We start from the raw sequence: 15,801 nt of genomic DNA, 5'->3' as shown, positions 1-15,801 counted from the left end.
TATATGAATTTAATTTCTTCTGGTTATAATTCATATTTTTGTTCTTAACATATCTAGTAATCTTTGATTGAATGATAGACACTATAAATTTTGCATTTCTGAGAGGAGGATTTTTTCTTTCTTTCTTTACAAGTAGTGGTCCATGTTCCGTGAGTGAAGTTACTTGTGGATAAGGTTAATTATTTCAAGATTTGTTTTTAAATAATTTAGTATTTTTTGCTAACCACTCAGTTGACCTCCAAAATTCTTCTGAATTAGATATGCTGTGAATCCAACATCTTTCTACTCGATGATCACACTTTTTAGAATTTTTGCTAACCTTGTTTTTGCCTTCTGGACTACATTTCAGATCAGTAGAGTAGATAGCAGTGTTATTTCTAGGTACGATTATATGCTTTGTGCTTGATACTGAAGTTTTCGTGCACAGACATTTTTTCCTATTTCTAGTTTAGGAAAGTTTTTTCAACAATGTTTGTTGATTATTATAAAATGCTTGCATATATTAGATAATTGTATGTTTATTTTCATTTATTCTGTGAAAACAGTGAAATATATTGAATGATTGTCAAAAGTTAAGCCAACATTGCATTTCTGGGTTATCTTAAATAAATCACTATTTTTTCTCCTGTTTTTATGTATTCCTGGATTCATATTGCAGTTTTTTTAAAGGAATTTTGTATTTTTGTTTTCAAGTGAGATTGGCAGAAAATTCTCCTTTATTATATGATGCTTTTCAAATTTTGGAATCTAGGTTATTCTGTTCTTGTTAAGTAAATGCAAGAACGTTCTCCCAGAAAACGGAAGAAATATTAGCATTTACTAGAGGCCTTGATGTCCAACATACATACACATTTACTTTCATGCTTCAGAATTAGAAGATACATCACTCAAGTTAGAAGACTCAGAAATATAATGATTGGGCCATGAATAAAGACATATTTTCATAAATACACCAAATTATTTTCTGGAAATTTTTCAGTAGTATTTGACTAAATAAAATTTCCACATCTCCAAATTTTCAGTCCTAGTTAGTATTACTTTTTTGTTTTATTCTTTGTCATACTAATAGGGGACACAAGACTTCTCTCTTGTTTTAATTTACATTTTTATGACTTGTTATATTGAATTTTTTTTCTATTTCTGTTTACCAGTTATGGATATTTTCTTTAAATTTGCTGTTTATGATCTTTGACCCATAAACCTTTAAAAATAATAAAATAAGGTTGTCATTTGAGAGTTAAGTTCTATAAGCATACATAATGGATAGGAGAACATATGCCAACTCTCAATTAAAATGATTCCTGCGCCAGGGAGTCTTGATTTTAAACTGATGAGAGGTATTAACACACCTTCAAAAAGATTGTATGCAGCCCTGAGTGTAGGGATAAATAAGAGAGTGAGTCACTGAGATGAATTATAATAGGGTCTATCCCAAAATTGTTCATGTGGGTGTTTCCCTGTCAGGCAATAAAAGTCTGAGGATCTCAGATACGTCAATCAAGTAACCAAAACTTTAAATTTTAATATAGATTCAACGAAACCACTTCCTAATAATTTGACTTCTATTTTAATCATAGTGCCATGACTATTTGATTTGTTTGACAATTATATTTTCAATGTAGTTTGAAAAATTTCTCCAAGTTTCTTGCAATTATTGACAAATTGAGATCTCGGGGTCTGTAAGTCTGTGGGCCAAACTTGAAGTGGGGAAATACATTTAGTTAATTTCAATTATGAGGCCTTTCTGGTGGCTAGTCAGCTAAATGTCCTCTCCTGGGGATACTAGTCTGCAACTCTTATCTAGACCATTAAGCCCTTTTTGATTCAAAACCTCTATGATTCTCTGCTTCCCAATTCAGTCATTTCCTTGTGGCAAGAGACATTTCTTTTTCTCCTTTATTGCTCCACAATATCTGACATAAATTAAGTAAATAAATTGCTGAAATACATTGGGCTGCTCTGAATTGAACAAAACTGATGATTACCACATTGAGATTATTAACTCAACATATGTATGTTATGATATTTATTATATTTTTGCTTGCCCTTATTACCTAATTGCTAGTAAACTTTTTTATAGCTGTCTTTATTGCTCTGAAAGCTCTTATTGAACATGAGACTATGACTTTTGCCCTTTTATAACATCTGTCAGTGGTGATTTTAATAATAACGATGCAGCCTGTTTTGAATCTATGTCAGTTTGTTAAAGTAACATCCAATGAAGCAACCTCCCACATGAACAACTAAATATGAAAACAAGATAAGATTGCTACAGAGTACAATGACTAACATAGAATCATAAGACTTAAATATGGGCAATCTAGAGGCCAGCCCCGTGGCTGAACGGTTAAAATTCCTTGCGCTCCGCGTCGGTTGCCCAGGTTCATGGCTTTGGAACCCGGGTACAGACCTACTCCACTCATCAGCCATGTATGGAGGCATCCCACATACAAAGTAGAAGAAGATTAAAGTAAATGTTATCTCAGGGCTAATCTTCGTCAAGCAAAAAAAAAAAAAAACAATAGAAAAAAGAGGAGGATTTTCAGCAGATGTTAGCTCAGGGCGAATCTTCCTCACACACTAAAAAAATCCATATGGACAATCTTAATTGACTTCCTACTCCATCTCTCCAAATGTTTCATTTGTATCAAACAACAGTAGAACTTTCCTGGAAATCAGTGCTTGGGGCATTATATCATCCTTATGGCATTTACTGCACGTGCTTACAAGTTAAACTTTTGGTACATCAACAAACATGGTAAGAGATAGAACAATAATTACCTTAGGGACTTGCAGTCTATTCAAAGTAATAAAAACAAGAACACAATTAAATCTTCAGTTCAAAGAACACAAGTTTAAATTCAAATCCTGAACACACAGGATAAACTTCTTCTGGCAAGAACTCAGAGATGCAGTGATGACAATGACAGACCTGTGACTGATAAGGGACTGAATCAATTGTGTTCACCTTCCTACCTTCCTTCTCCTATTTGTTTCATGATTTGGTAGAATGCTTCTGAGATTTCACTTGCAGTTTGAGAAAAATAAGTATAGAGTGTATTTTCCAATTACAAATATCTGTGCTTTCAGTGACTAACTTCAAATTTAAACATTCAAATAAAATTAATTGAACAAAACCAGTTACTATTCACAGACTCTACATAATTTTCAACTGATGGTAGGTTTATTATCAGTGATGTAAACAGCATCTGTATGTAAATGCTATGACATTTCTCCCAGAGGGTGGAAGACTATTCTCGTAATTTGAATTATGGACTTGGTGATATTTTTTGATGTGTTATTTGTTTCAAAGTCACAGTAGCAAAACTCAGTCCAATAATTGATACTACAGAATTCAGATATTCAAAATTTAGCATAAATAATGAGTATAATAAAAATAGATTTTATAAACACGAATTCCTTATTTGTAAATGTGGAATTTTTGCAGCCAATTTATGGAAATCAACTTATTATTTGAAATAATTATGAATAATAACTAATAAAAGTAGAAGATTCTTCATACAGCCTGTCATGTCTGAGCAGATTTTCTTTTTAACTCGAAGAATGCTAAGTTGATTTCTACATTACCCCAATCAAATCGGATGTGTTGGCTAATCTGCTTTGATATGGAGCAAATTTTAAAATTCTAGAAGATTTTTTTTAACAATACCTATATAAGAGGAAAAAGTACTTAGGAATTTTAATACACATAGTTGTTGTTTCAGGGATAATGAGGGGTACCACAGATTGCTGGAACTGGTATCATAATATGAGATTCTGCACTGTGTTTACCAACTCTAGATCATCAAATTCAGGTCTTCTAATAGTGAAAGACCAGTTGTGATAGAAACACACTAATAACAATCATATATCTGCATTACAAAGAACAAGAAGTAATCATTTGTGTTACTTCCCCACCTTGTCTAAAACACCTGCTTGGAAACTGTGTGTCGGTTCCTCAGCTTCCTCATGGCTTCCTTTACATCTTTATTCCTCAGTGTGTAAATCATGGGATTAAGAAGAGGAGTGAAGACGGTAAAACACACAGAGATAAATTTATCAATTGGGAAGCTTTCAAAGGGCCAGATATAGATGAAGATTATTGGGCCAAAGAAAAGAACCACAACAGTGACATGAGCAGACAGGGTGGAAAGTGCCTTGGACGTCCCACCAGAGGCTTGGTGATGGACAGTAGCAAGCATAATAGTGTAAGAAATGAGCAAAAGGAGAAAGCAGATAAGTGAAAGCAGGCCACTGTTGGTGAGCACCAGGATCTCTAAAACATATGTGTCTAGGCAGGCAAGCTTGATCACGAGGGGGAGATCACAAAAGAAATTGTCAACCTTGTTGGGTCCACAGAAAGGAAGATTGACTGTGAACACCAGGTGGCTGGCTGAGTGCAGGATGCCAATGGTCCAGGAGACCCCCACCAGAACAGTGCACACTCTTCGGCTCATGATGGTCATGTAGTGCAGAGGTTTGCATATAGCAATGTATCTATCATAGGCCATGGCAACAAGAAGCACCATCTCACTACCCCCAAAAACATGCAAGAAAAAGATTTGTGACATGCATCCCTGAAAAGTGATGGTCTTGTATTCATTGAGGAAGTCTGCAATCATCTTGGGAGTGGCAAATGTAGCCTGACACATGTCAATGAAGGAGAGATTGATAAGGAGAAAGTACATCGGAAAATGCAAGTGAGAGTCTGTAATTACCAGGAGTATGATAAGGATGTTTCCCAACATTGCAGCTCCATAAGACACAGAGAAGATAAAGAAAAGGAAGAGCTGTAGTTCTCTAGAGCTAGATAGACCCAATAAAATGAATTCAGTAACCACTGACTTATTGCTCCATCCATTAGCTGAATCTGGGTTCCTGAAGTTATCTAGAGGGGTGAAAAATAATTTAGAAAGATAAGGAATAGGCCTTCATCATTTTGTAAATCAAATAGATCCCCTTTTTTTTAGTGTCATTTTATTTACTATATTTTGAGCTTTGACTCCATGTTATCATTTTACAGTTAGAACACTTAAAGATATTATGTCTCCAGAAATATCCTTATAATACGGGATATTTAAAAGTCTAATTCCTTCTAATCTGATATTTACATCACACAAAACTATCTCATACTAGATACTAACTAAGAAACTTTATTGATCTGTGAAAGAGCAATTATGGACCGTCATGAGCTGATATAAAATGAACTATCTTTAATCTTACAGTGACTGCATTGGTCAGTATCAAGTACTCTGTAGCCCTCTATTCAGTAAAACTGGGTCTTATAACACAGTCATTTCATTTGGCAAATTATAATGTGGTACTGTTTTTTTTTTTTTTCCATTTTAAGTGTACAGTTTAATGAGTTTTGGCAAATATCTACACTCATATAGCCAACACAACAATCAAGATATAGAACATTTCCATCATCAAAAAAGAATCATACAAAAATATTTATAACAGCTTTGTCATAGTAGCCCCAAACTGGACCCCAAATATCCATCAGTAGGTGAGTAGATTAAAAAAAGTTTCCTTGTGCCATTTTCTAGCCAATCTGTCCTCCCACCCCAGACTCTAAACCTCAGACAACCACTATCTGCTTTCTGTCAAAATAAATCAGATTTTTAATAGAATTTCATACAAATAGAATCATTTAATGTGTACTCTTTTGTATCTGGCTTATTTTGTTCAGCATAATGTTTTTGAGATTCATTTATGTTGTTGCATGTAGTTTGTTCCTTTTTATTGCTGCGTAGTATTCCAGTATATAGATATATCCAAATACGGATTGTTTATCTATTCATCTACTGGTAGACACTTGGGATCCAGTTTAGGGCTACTCTGAGTAAAACAGCTATAAACACTCTTTTTTTTTTAATTTTTATTTTTTTCCGCTGTACATCATATTTCCAATTCTGTATACATTACATCATGTTCAACACCCGAACACTAAATATAGTGCATCCTCTCACATATGACCCTAATCACCCCTTTTGTCCTCCCCCCTCCCCACTTCCACAATGGTAAACATCAGTCCAATCTCCAATGCTATGTGTGTTTTTTTTTTGTCGTTTTTATCTTCTACTTATGAGTGAGATCATATGGTATCAAATAGATCCTTAAGTTCCAATACCTATAAAAATAATACAGTGAGGCTATAAGATACTGATTGTTATTAGAAATTGATATTTCCCTTGTAATTACTTACATAGTTACATAAACTGTTCTTTACTTTGGCATTTATGGATTGGCATGATAGATAGTGAGAGAGAGAGAGAGATAATTAGGTAGGTAGATTTGTCTAACTAACAGATAAATCAATATGGAAGGGAGGAAGAAGTTGAGAGTTTAATACTGTATTGTAACATGTTTGTGTAGAAGTGTTCAAGATCTCAATAGTACTTTGAAAGTCATATGTACTGTACTTACGCATTCAGATTACAAATAGCAGAAAATGAGCCTGGTGCCTGTTACAGAATCTTGAAGGGAGAGGAAATATAGGCCAAGCATAAAAAGATAGAAATCAGCCTCGTTATTCTGACAAATGACATCAGAAAAAGGAGTACGATGTGGCCATGTATTTGAGATAATCTGTAGTAATAAGAAGAGAGAGAAATTAAGTTGTACCAAGTTAAACTGTGTGAACAACAGATCACATTCACTTTTCTATAGTAAAGCCAGTTTCACAGCAGTGAGTTACACGATGTAGTGGTGGAAGAATTATTTTCTAGAACCTCAGAAGCATCCACTCTTTGTAGTCAAAATGATTCTTTTAGTATCACAGTTGCACTCTACTGTTCTCACCATGATTTAACTTTTATACTGTTGAATTTGAGACTATTTAATCTCACCAGCTATCTGCTCTTCAAAGATGGGACTGAATGTGATTTCAATTAGCGTGATATATTTTGTAATTAAATTTATATTTGTACTACTTATCTTTGCTGATGATTTTATAATCCCTCTGTCTCTAATAAGGTTAACATCACAATAACAGAAGAGTTTTTCCAAAGCCCATTGAATAGCATATTTGATGTAATTTATTTTTTTAATAAATAATGTGGATTGCTTGCTCTGCACCATGAACTTTTATGGACTCTGCAGACTAAGCAATGAAAAAAATAGGAAAAAATGTCCCACCTTCACGTAGCTTACGTTCTAAGTAGGTGGCAGAGTTAGCAAAGGCAATTAAAAATACAAAAAATAACATATATATCACCCAGTTATAATTGCTATGGAGAAAATAAAGCAGTGCAAAGGGAAACGGACTAACCAGGTGATCAGAAAATGTCTTAAAACATATTAAAACTTATTTTAAGACTGAATTTATTATCTTAAAATATATTACAGTCATAAAACATATTAAAAATGTTCCTCTTTTTCTAGACTGAAATATGGATATAAAATTACTTTCCAAATTCTTTATTTCCGTACATATATTTCTACGTACAGAATTTGAAAAGCAATTTTACATATTTTCATATAAATGCATGCTGCTAATTTTATCATTCAAAATAAAGTTTAAATGATCTGTGATTTCCAGGAATAACCCTTTGAAATGAAGCTCATGGCAAGATCTCAGAAGCTGGAAGAGCTCCGTGTGTCTGTAGTCACATTTGATGACAGTTGAGATATATTATTTATTATTTATTCATGACAAGACTTTCGCATTTGAGATCATTTAAAAATATAAAAATTGCTAATTACTTTTTTTGCATTACTTCAAAGAATCTTATGCTTTTTAAAACATCTTCCTATACCATAGCTATGCATATATAAGGCCTGACAAGAATTTGCATGGTGATAAATGTATTAAACCAAAGTTTTCTGACCTTAAACCATTCCACTTTGTCTACATTTTTTTTTAATTGGCTTAATTCCATTCTACAACTATGGGCAGAATTTTTCTAAAACCATCTTAAAAATATTTTTTTCAAATTAAGATGTAATTATAATCCTTATTCACAGTTGTGTGAATAGCAAGTCTTCATAGAAAGGCAAAGGATAAAAGTTTCCACAAGATGCCATCATATAAGGAGCACACCATTTGAAATCAGATCTGGTTTTCATTCTTGGTTTCCTTACTTACTCTGTGATAATGTTTGTTCTTTTATTCCAATTTATTGAGCATATGCTATGATTATATGCCCAGTATTCTGTAGGTCTGGGGAAATAATGATGATTAAAACAGGTAACATTCATGTCCTCATGCAATTCATCACAACTCTATGAAGTTTTAATTCTTCATTTGTTGTAATATACATTTGAAAGAGCTGTGTAAACTATAAAGTGCTAAATAAATATCATTTGTGTTAACATATGATTATAATTAAAAATTATTTAATAGAGTTTTACCTCCATTCAGGCAAAGCCAATCTGAATGGAAAAATACACACTTCTAAACAAATTAACAATCTACTAAACTTTAAAGGAACAAAAATAAAATTAAAATTAAATATTAAAAGGAAATAATATTTTTTCTATAATAAGCCTATATTCTGTTGAAACAATGAAATGGAAATCTGACAAAAAAGAAAGTAGATAATGAAAAGAAGCAAGATAAGGTTCTTTACAGTTCTCTCTGTATTCGCCTGTAGTTACTTTCAGTGTTTGGAGTTCTTTAGCTCTAATCTTAAAAAAGAAAAAAATAGTAGGGCAAACCAGAGCTAGAATTATGTTCCCAATGGTTATCACTGTGAAAGACAGGAGAGCATTCTTTGATCTTTCACTATTAAATCTACTTCAAATTTAGAATACAGAGTTAAATAATGCCCTGTCTTGAACTTCAGAGTATCCTGGGGATTGTCTTTGTTTGGTCACTGACTTTGGAAAGCAAGCAATTGCAGGGCTCTATCTAAGATAAAGATAAACTGAATGTGAAACCAGCCTTCCATTTAAAAGGAAATTTGAGATTCATGTGTGGTACTTTCTGGACTCAGAAATTGATTTTTGTGAGCTAGGAGGATCAACTAAAAGCATTCCAGTCAAGTAGAAGGAAAGAAGTGAAGTTTACGAGGCAAGAGATCAAATTGTCGAAGCTTCTCCTTTGGGTCAAACTCTAGGTTGCTCAGCTCAGATCCACAAACATAATAATTTAAAGGTTTTTGTGATAGTAGTGGAGATGTGATTGAGACATGAAAAGAATCAATCAAAGACATGGAAGAGTAAGAAGATAGCTTGGCAAGGAAGATAACCATATTTATATGAGATAATTGGCTTCTTGTCCTTGTGTACATAACTAACCAAACTGAATAAAAGCTTTTGAATGTGATAGAATTAATTTAATTGCCTTGCATTGATATGTGACAAATAATTACGTAAACATATTTGTAACTCTGATGTAAAAGAGTGCAAAAGAATAGAGGTCAGAAAATGTCCTCAATTAAAAGCTTGAATTACACCATTCTATACTTACAAAATGTTGAGAGGAAAGAGCCTCTGCTAATCATAATTATAACAGCCAGTATTTTTTCAGCCAACTTCATACAAATCATTGTACTAAATACTTCATCTGTTGACTCATTTATTGTTACAACAATGCTACAAAGGGAGTACTATTACTATCCTAACTTTATGGTAGAAAAAGCTAAATCTTAGTAAAGTTCATGTCACAAAGGCACACTGCTGGTCAACAGGGTTTTGTATATTCAAAAACACATGTTTACTAACTACATATTGCTTAATTAAAGACTTGACCACTGACAACCTATATCTGAGGAAGTCTACCTGGTCGTTAAAATGACAATTTTGCCCCATTCTATTCTATACGGTCATCTCTGTTCTTTCAGAAGTATATATCAACATGATCACTTTCCCTTGCTTTCTCCATCCATAATCTCTGGTAGCAGAGACGTTTAGAAATAGTTTGATATTTTGTTTCAGATTTTGGATTCTCATAAACAAACTGCAGCTTCTTGTGCTCAAGAACCCAAGTCGTCTTAATTCTAGTAATTAAGCCCAGAATTCTAGTACTTTAAGGCCAGAATCCTTTAACTCTCCGAATGATAACATCTATATTTAATTTTTTGCTTGATGTGATTAAATTCCACATACCAGTTTTGAGAGAAATCCCAGTGGAGCAGTAAGAAGTTGAAGAAAAGAAACCTCTAAAATACACTTTAAATACATTTAAAAATAAATACATATTTTTTTAAAAAAGAGTGAGTCACAAGATCCCATAAAACAAATATTTAAACATCAAACCACATGCCCCAAAATCTCAAATAACCAATCCTATGGGTTGCAACAGCCAATCAAAGAACTTCCTCTGTGAAGTGAGGTCATCCTGCTGAGGGAGTTACTTAACAAAATTTTGGTTGCCTTTCCAAAAAACAAGATGGTAAGATCTTTTAAATCATTTGCCTATAATTGCAAGTGAGGCATATATCACAAGGGAGGAATGTAGACCCAGAAGCTTGCAACAGCTACATTTACTTTCATTTAATAATTTGTCTCCATACATGCCTTCTTTTCCATTGTTTAAAGTGCCTATGCCCATAAACACCAGCCCATACACTCAGAGCCTGAAGGAAATCATATCAGAAGAAACTTAAATCTGGCAGTGGGCCTAAAAGAATCAGAATTTTGTTTTCTCTTATCCACATTACCCCTTCCTTTTCATGGAAATATTATGATAAAGTTTTTCAAAGCCCATACCACGTAATATGCCACCAAAAAAATGCAATATTTTAGTTGTCAGTGCTCAGTGCCTGATCATACATTAGAATCAGGAAGAAAGCTTAGTCGGCCAGGAGTGGATAAAACTGCTTAGATATACACATAGCTTGCTTTTGGTTGTGCTGAAAAGATATCTCAGAGCAGTAGCAGGACTAAGAAGGTCTACAGAGAAAAGCAGGCGACAGAGAGAAAATAATTAATGTTGAGACACAGAGTGAGTGCCCAGGACATTTGGTGAGCCTGATCTAAGAGGCCAGGCTTCTCTGAGTTCTCTTCTGAGAGACCAAGTTCCTTCTTTACATCTTCCCTTTAATATTTCACAGACATTTCAATTCTTCCTTTTCTAAACATATTCCTCCTTTACTCTGTCATCCCAGCTAACGGCATTTCTACTGAACCTGTTGTTTCAGCCAGAAACTTAGCTCCTTACTTTCTTCACTCCCTTTCCAAATCCTGCTTTGCCTTCCTCCAAAATAGTCCCAATTTATCAAATTATTTCCATTTTAACTCTCCTGTCTAAACTTTCATTATCTTTCTCCTGAAGTGTTTCAAAGCTTTCCAATGGTCTCCACCTTGTACCATTGAGTTTTCCCAAGCTATTCCTACAGAGTGATCTTTAAAAATAAAATAAAAGGGCTGGCCCAGTGGCACAGTGGTTAAGTTCACACGTTCAGCTTCAGTGGCCAGGGATTTGCTCGTTTGCATCCCGGGTGCAGACCTACGCACCGCTCATCAAGCCATGCTGTGGCAGGCATCCCACATATAAAATAGAGGAAGATGGGCATGAATGTTAGCTCAGGGTCAGTCTTCCTCAGCAAAAAAAGAGGAGCATTGGGGACAGATGTTAGCTCAGGGCTAATCTTCCTCAGGAAAAAAAAAATACTTTAAAAATAAAATAAAAGCACAATAAATCAAACCACTTTAAAATGGTGAATATGTTCCATTGCTCTAGAAACAAAATCCAATCACGTTACTGAGTCTTTGTCATTTTACATTTTACATATTAACCTTCATTTCATCTCTTCTCACTCTTTGCTCAGTGACTAAACTCCTGCTTTCATTTTCTGGAACACACTGCCCCTTTCCACTTCAGGAAGTTTTGCTTTCTCTTTCCTCTATCTGTGTATTTTTTCTCTGGTTCTTCACATGCTATATCCTTCTCATTTATCAGGTTTTGGATGAAAGATCATTACACACAGGAGCTTTTTATGAGCACCCTACCCTTTCTCGTCACTCCTAATTTTTTTTCATCCCCTGACGTTATTCATAAGACTCACTACAATTTTAATTTTTTATTTACTTGTTTGTGTACATATGGGTGCTTCTTTCTTCTTTCCTTCTCTCCACCTCAAGAATGTAGGCTCCACGTGTACAAGAATTGAGTCTCTTGGGATCACTATTGTATCCTCAGTACCTGGTACAGAACCTAGCAAATGGTAGGTACTCAAATATTAGTATCCATTCAGTGGATAGTTGACTGCATAAGTGACCATAAGGTGGTTATTTTTTGTTTTTAAGAAATATTATAAAGCTTTGTCTTTTTGAGAATATCATGTAAATGGGATCTATACAATATGTTTTTACTTTATACTGCCTTTTTTTACCCAACATAATTTTGAAATTCATCTCAAGTTACATAAATCAATAGTTGGTTCCTTTCTATTTCTGAGTAGAATTCTACACCAACTGTGGACTTAGCCATGTGTCTTGTTTTGTCCAATTGGATAATAGCACAAAGTGTTTTGCATTGGAGATGCCCTTTCTTGCCACTATTGAAATCCTGAGGCCACCATGTGAATCAGCCTAGCTAATCTGCTGGGGATAAGAAGCAATAGTGTGCCGGCAAATATTAAATAACTGGTTCTGGGTGGGGGTAGGGAGGCCCAGGGAAGGCCTTCACTTGTAGTGTTTCCCAATGTCTGTGGTGTAAATACTCCTACCATGGTTGGTTTCAAGTCACCACCTGTTTAGCAGCCATCTTACAAAATCCCTGATAATTTAACCATCTACTCTTTAGGGCTGCTATAAGCCAGCTCTAGCCAAGCACAGATGAGAGGACACGTGGAGAAAATTGAGATGCCGTGGCTGGCAGTCAGCTAGTTCCTGCTGCCACCTGCCAACCACCAGATGTGCGAGTGAGGTCATTGTTGCTCTTATAGTTTCCAAACTCATCAGACAGTCCAGCAGAGATGAGATATGCTGGCCCATACCAGAGAAAGAACCCACTTGCTTTGTGAGTAAATATAAAATGGCTACTGTTTTAAATCAATAAGGTCTTGGGTGGCTGGATATGTAACAAAATATAATGGATTCAGTTGTCTATTTTTCATTCCAGATCACTATGCGGTGTTTTGAATAGTATAAATGAATGATAAGCAGTTTCTGAAAAACTGAGTCTACAAGACCAAGAAAATCAGTGTAATTTTCTTTTCATTGAGACGGATGTTTATGTTGTCATATTTCTAGTGCACTGCTAGGTCCATGTGGAAGTTGAATTATTTGTTTAAAACAGTAGAAAATATGGATTTCAATATCAGGAGTATAAATTAGCTGTTGACACTAACTTCCCATCCCAGGTGGCATTTCCTTGTTGCATTTCTCCATCATACTGTATTGCAACTTTTTGAAGCACATAGGTACTAAAAGGTTCATGCAAGTTTCTTGTAACATTGTGTTAACTTTAGTGGTCAGGGTTGAGCTGAAAATCCCAAACTAAAGCTAAATATTTGAAATATGAAGATGTAGAGATGCCTTTCTCCTTCTGCCTTCTTTTAAGGCAAGACAGAATTTAAATCTGACAATATACCTAGAACCTGGTGAAAAAATAGGAGCTAACTTTTTTTAATGTAATTTTTTCTTTAGAGTTGTCTTTTTAAAAATTATTTTTCTGAGGTCATATTAGTTTATTATATTGTGTAAATTTCAGGTGTACATTATTGTATTTCAGCTTCTGTATAGACTGTATCGTGTTCACCACAAAAAGTCTAGTTTCCATCTGTCACCATACATATGTGCCCATTTATCCCTTTCACTCTACCCCTAACCACTTCTCCTCTGGTAACCACCAAACTATTCTCTTTATTTATGTGTTTATTTGTTTGTCAGCCCCCACTACTGGTAAAACCAGTGTCAGGGGGGCTGCCACTTGGGGGCTGGGTCATGGGTTCTGCTGTTTCCTGAAGTCTCAGGTCACAGGTTCCACCTGCCACCACTAGAGGGGGTAGTGAGTAACCAGTAAGTGTCATTGCTTCTCATCTATGAAGACCCTTGGATGCTGGCGCAAGCAGGTGTCTTTTGAAAACTCATGTCAGGATGCTCCAGCCTTGCCAGGAAAATCCACATTTTGGATACTCTCCCCACTGTTGAAAAGATTAAGCCACTACCAGGGGATTAGGGGCATCCTGAATCCTCAGGATGTCTGTGCCACCTGCTGCTGCTGAGGGGGCAGGGGTTAAGCCACAAGAGTTATGTTTGCCTCTGTAGTCTCAGTTTACATGTGCGCATGCCAGATCCACATTTTGGATCACCGATGCTAGGGGAGTTAGGGTGCTGGATCACTGGCTCCATTCTATGTCTTGAATCCTCTAGACATGTACACCACCTGCCACCACTGAGAGAAGACAGGGGCTAAGCTATAAGTGTCATGTCTGTCCCTGCAGCCGCCATTCTCAGGCATATTTGCCAGTGTGAGGATCCTCATTTTGGATTGCTGCTGCCGGGGTATTGGGAGGGGACTGTTCTGCTAACTCCACTGCCTCTTGGAGGTCCAGTCCACCCACCTTCAGATAGATAGATGCATGGATCTCTTAAGAAGTCTGTTGTGCTGTGTAGGTAGTCCTTTGTTGGTCACTGGAGGTCCAACTGGTTTTGATTAGAGGAGAGAGTCAAAGGGAGTGCTCACTCCAACATGATGCCGATGTACTCCTGACATTTTTATGCAGATACTTTACATGAAAATGAACAAAAACAGACCTCACAAAATTATATTCCTTCTTGTACAGTTGGGCAATGAAGATATTTAACTATTGTGGGCCTATGTAATGGTGGGGGGAGAACATGCAGAAAGTGGCTTTGATCATCATCCTCACATTCTAAAACAGAACATTTGGATTTTCTTCTTTATATTGGCTTTTAGAATATGGTATGTACTGGATAAACTCATTCTCTCCATTTAAAGTCAATTCTATTATCCTAAGTCTAGAGTTCTTCCATTTTCTCTATTTAAGCACCTTGTTTGCGTAATGAATCCTCTCCCAACTATAAATTTTTCTCTCCCTTTTTATACACAAAATTCTTGATAGAGATCCTTGCATCACTATCCCCACTTCTTTATCCCCATTCACTTCTCTTGTTGTTTTGTTTTTTCTCCAGTTGCTCCATTTTATACCTTTTCTGTTTTGTGCACCTGTAGGCTGATCTTCATGGACTACACTATCCTAGGCTTTTTCACCTGTGGCTTTTATTGAGCTTGGAGAGTGGAACAACTGGCAAGAGAATAGAGAGAACAAGAGGGATGTCTGGATATTTATTGGACTTCTCCTCCCTGTCACATCACTAAAATTCCGGCAGTAATTACTGACTTGACGACCCAATATCTTGTGGTCCCTTCTTGGCTCCAGATCTCACCAGTTTCCATTCTCTTCTCTAGTCCTTTCAGGCTAAGGGTGGTAAAAGTTCCTGGTGTTGGTCCCTGGATGCCTGATTTAATTCTGCTAAGACTTTTATAGACAGTTTCTCTTTATATTCAAAATCTCTGCCAAATGTGCTTTCTATTTCCATCTGTGACCTTCACTAACACACTTCTTGACCTTTTCTAATCTGTTGTAGGACTTCATCATTTAATCGAAACCACATCCATTTATCTCTTGGTTTAGCAGCCTGTTCAAAACTTACAAAAAAGTGGCCTGCCAGGATATTTTACTAAACAAAAGGCTTCTGGTCTTAGGAGAAATTACATCATTCCCTTGAGAGAAGAAGGTGCTAAAGGTAATATGATTTTAAATACAGTGTTTTCTCTCTACTATATATCCAGTTACCTACTGATCATCTCTACTTCAAATCCATTATGTACAATACTTAATTCATCATCTTCCTTATATTTGACACATAATGAATGTGTAAAAA

The 15,801-nt window shown here is 35.4% G+C and overlaps 1 protein-coding gene across 1 annotated transcript; it reads right to left on the bottom strand.

Moving 5' to 3' along the window:
* Positions 1 to 1,531: 1,531 nt before the first annotated feature.
* Positions 1,532 to 13,922, bottom strand: LOC106833365 (olfactory receptor 4K1-like). Its single transcript, XM_014844557.3, has 3 exons — positions 13,793 to 13,922; positions 3,931 to 4,888; positions 1,532 to 1,562 (listed from the first exon to the last, which is right to left on the bottom strand). Exons 1-3 carry the CDS (start codon positions 13,920 to 13,922, stop codon positions 1,532 to 1,534), a joined length of 1,119 nt encoding a protein of 372 aa, XP_014700043.3.
* Between the last annotated feature and the right edge of the window lie 1,879 nt (positions 13,923 to 15,801).

The sequence above is a fragment of the Equus asinus genome, chromosome 2 (genome assembly GCF_041296235.1).
Source record: "Equus asinus isolate D_3611 breed Donkey chromosome 2, EquAss-T2T_v2, whole genome shotgun sequence".
NCBI classification, from domain to species: Eukaryota; Metazoa; Chordata; class Mammalia; order Perissodactyla; family Equidae; genus Equus; species Equus asinus.
The sequence above is the reverse complement of the archived record's forward strand: the minus strand, read 5'-3'. Positions and strand labels throughout refer to the sequence as shown.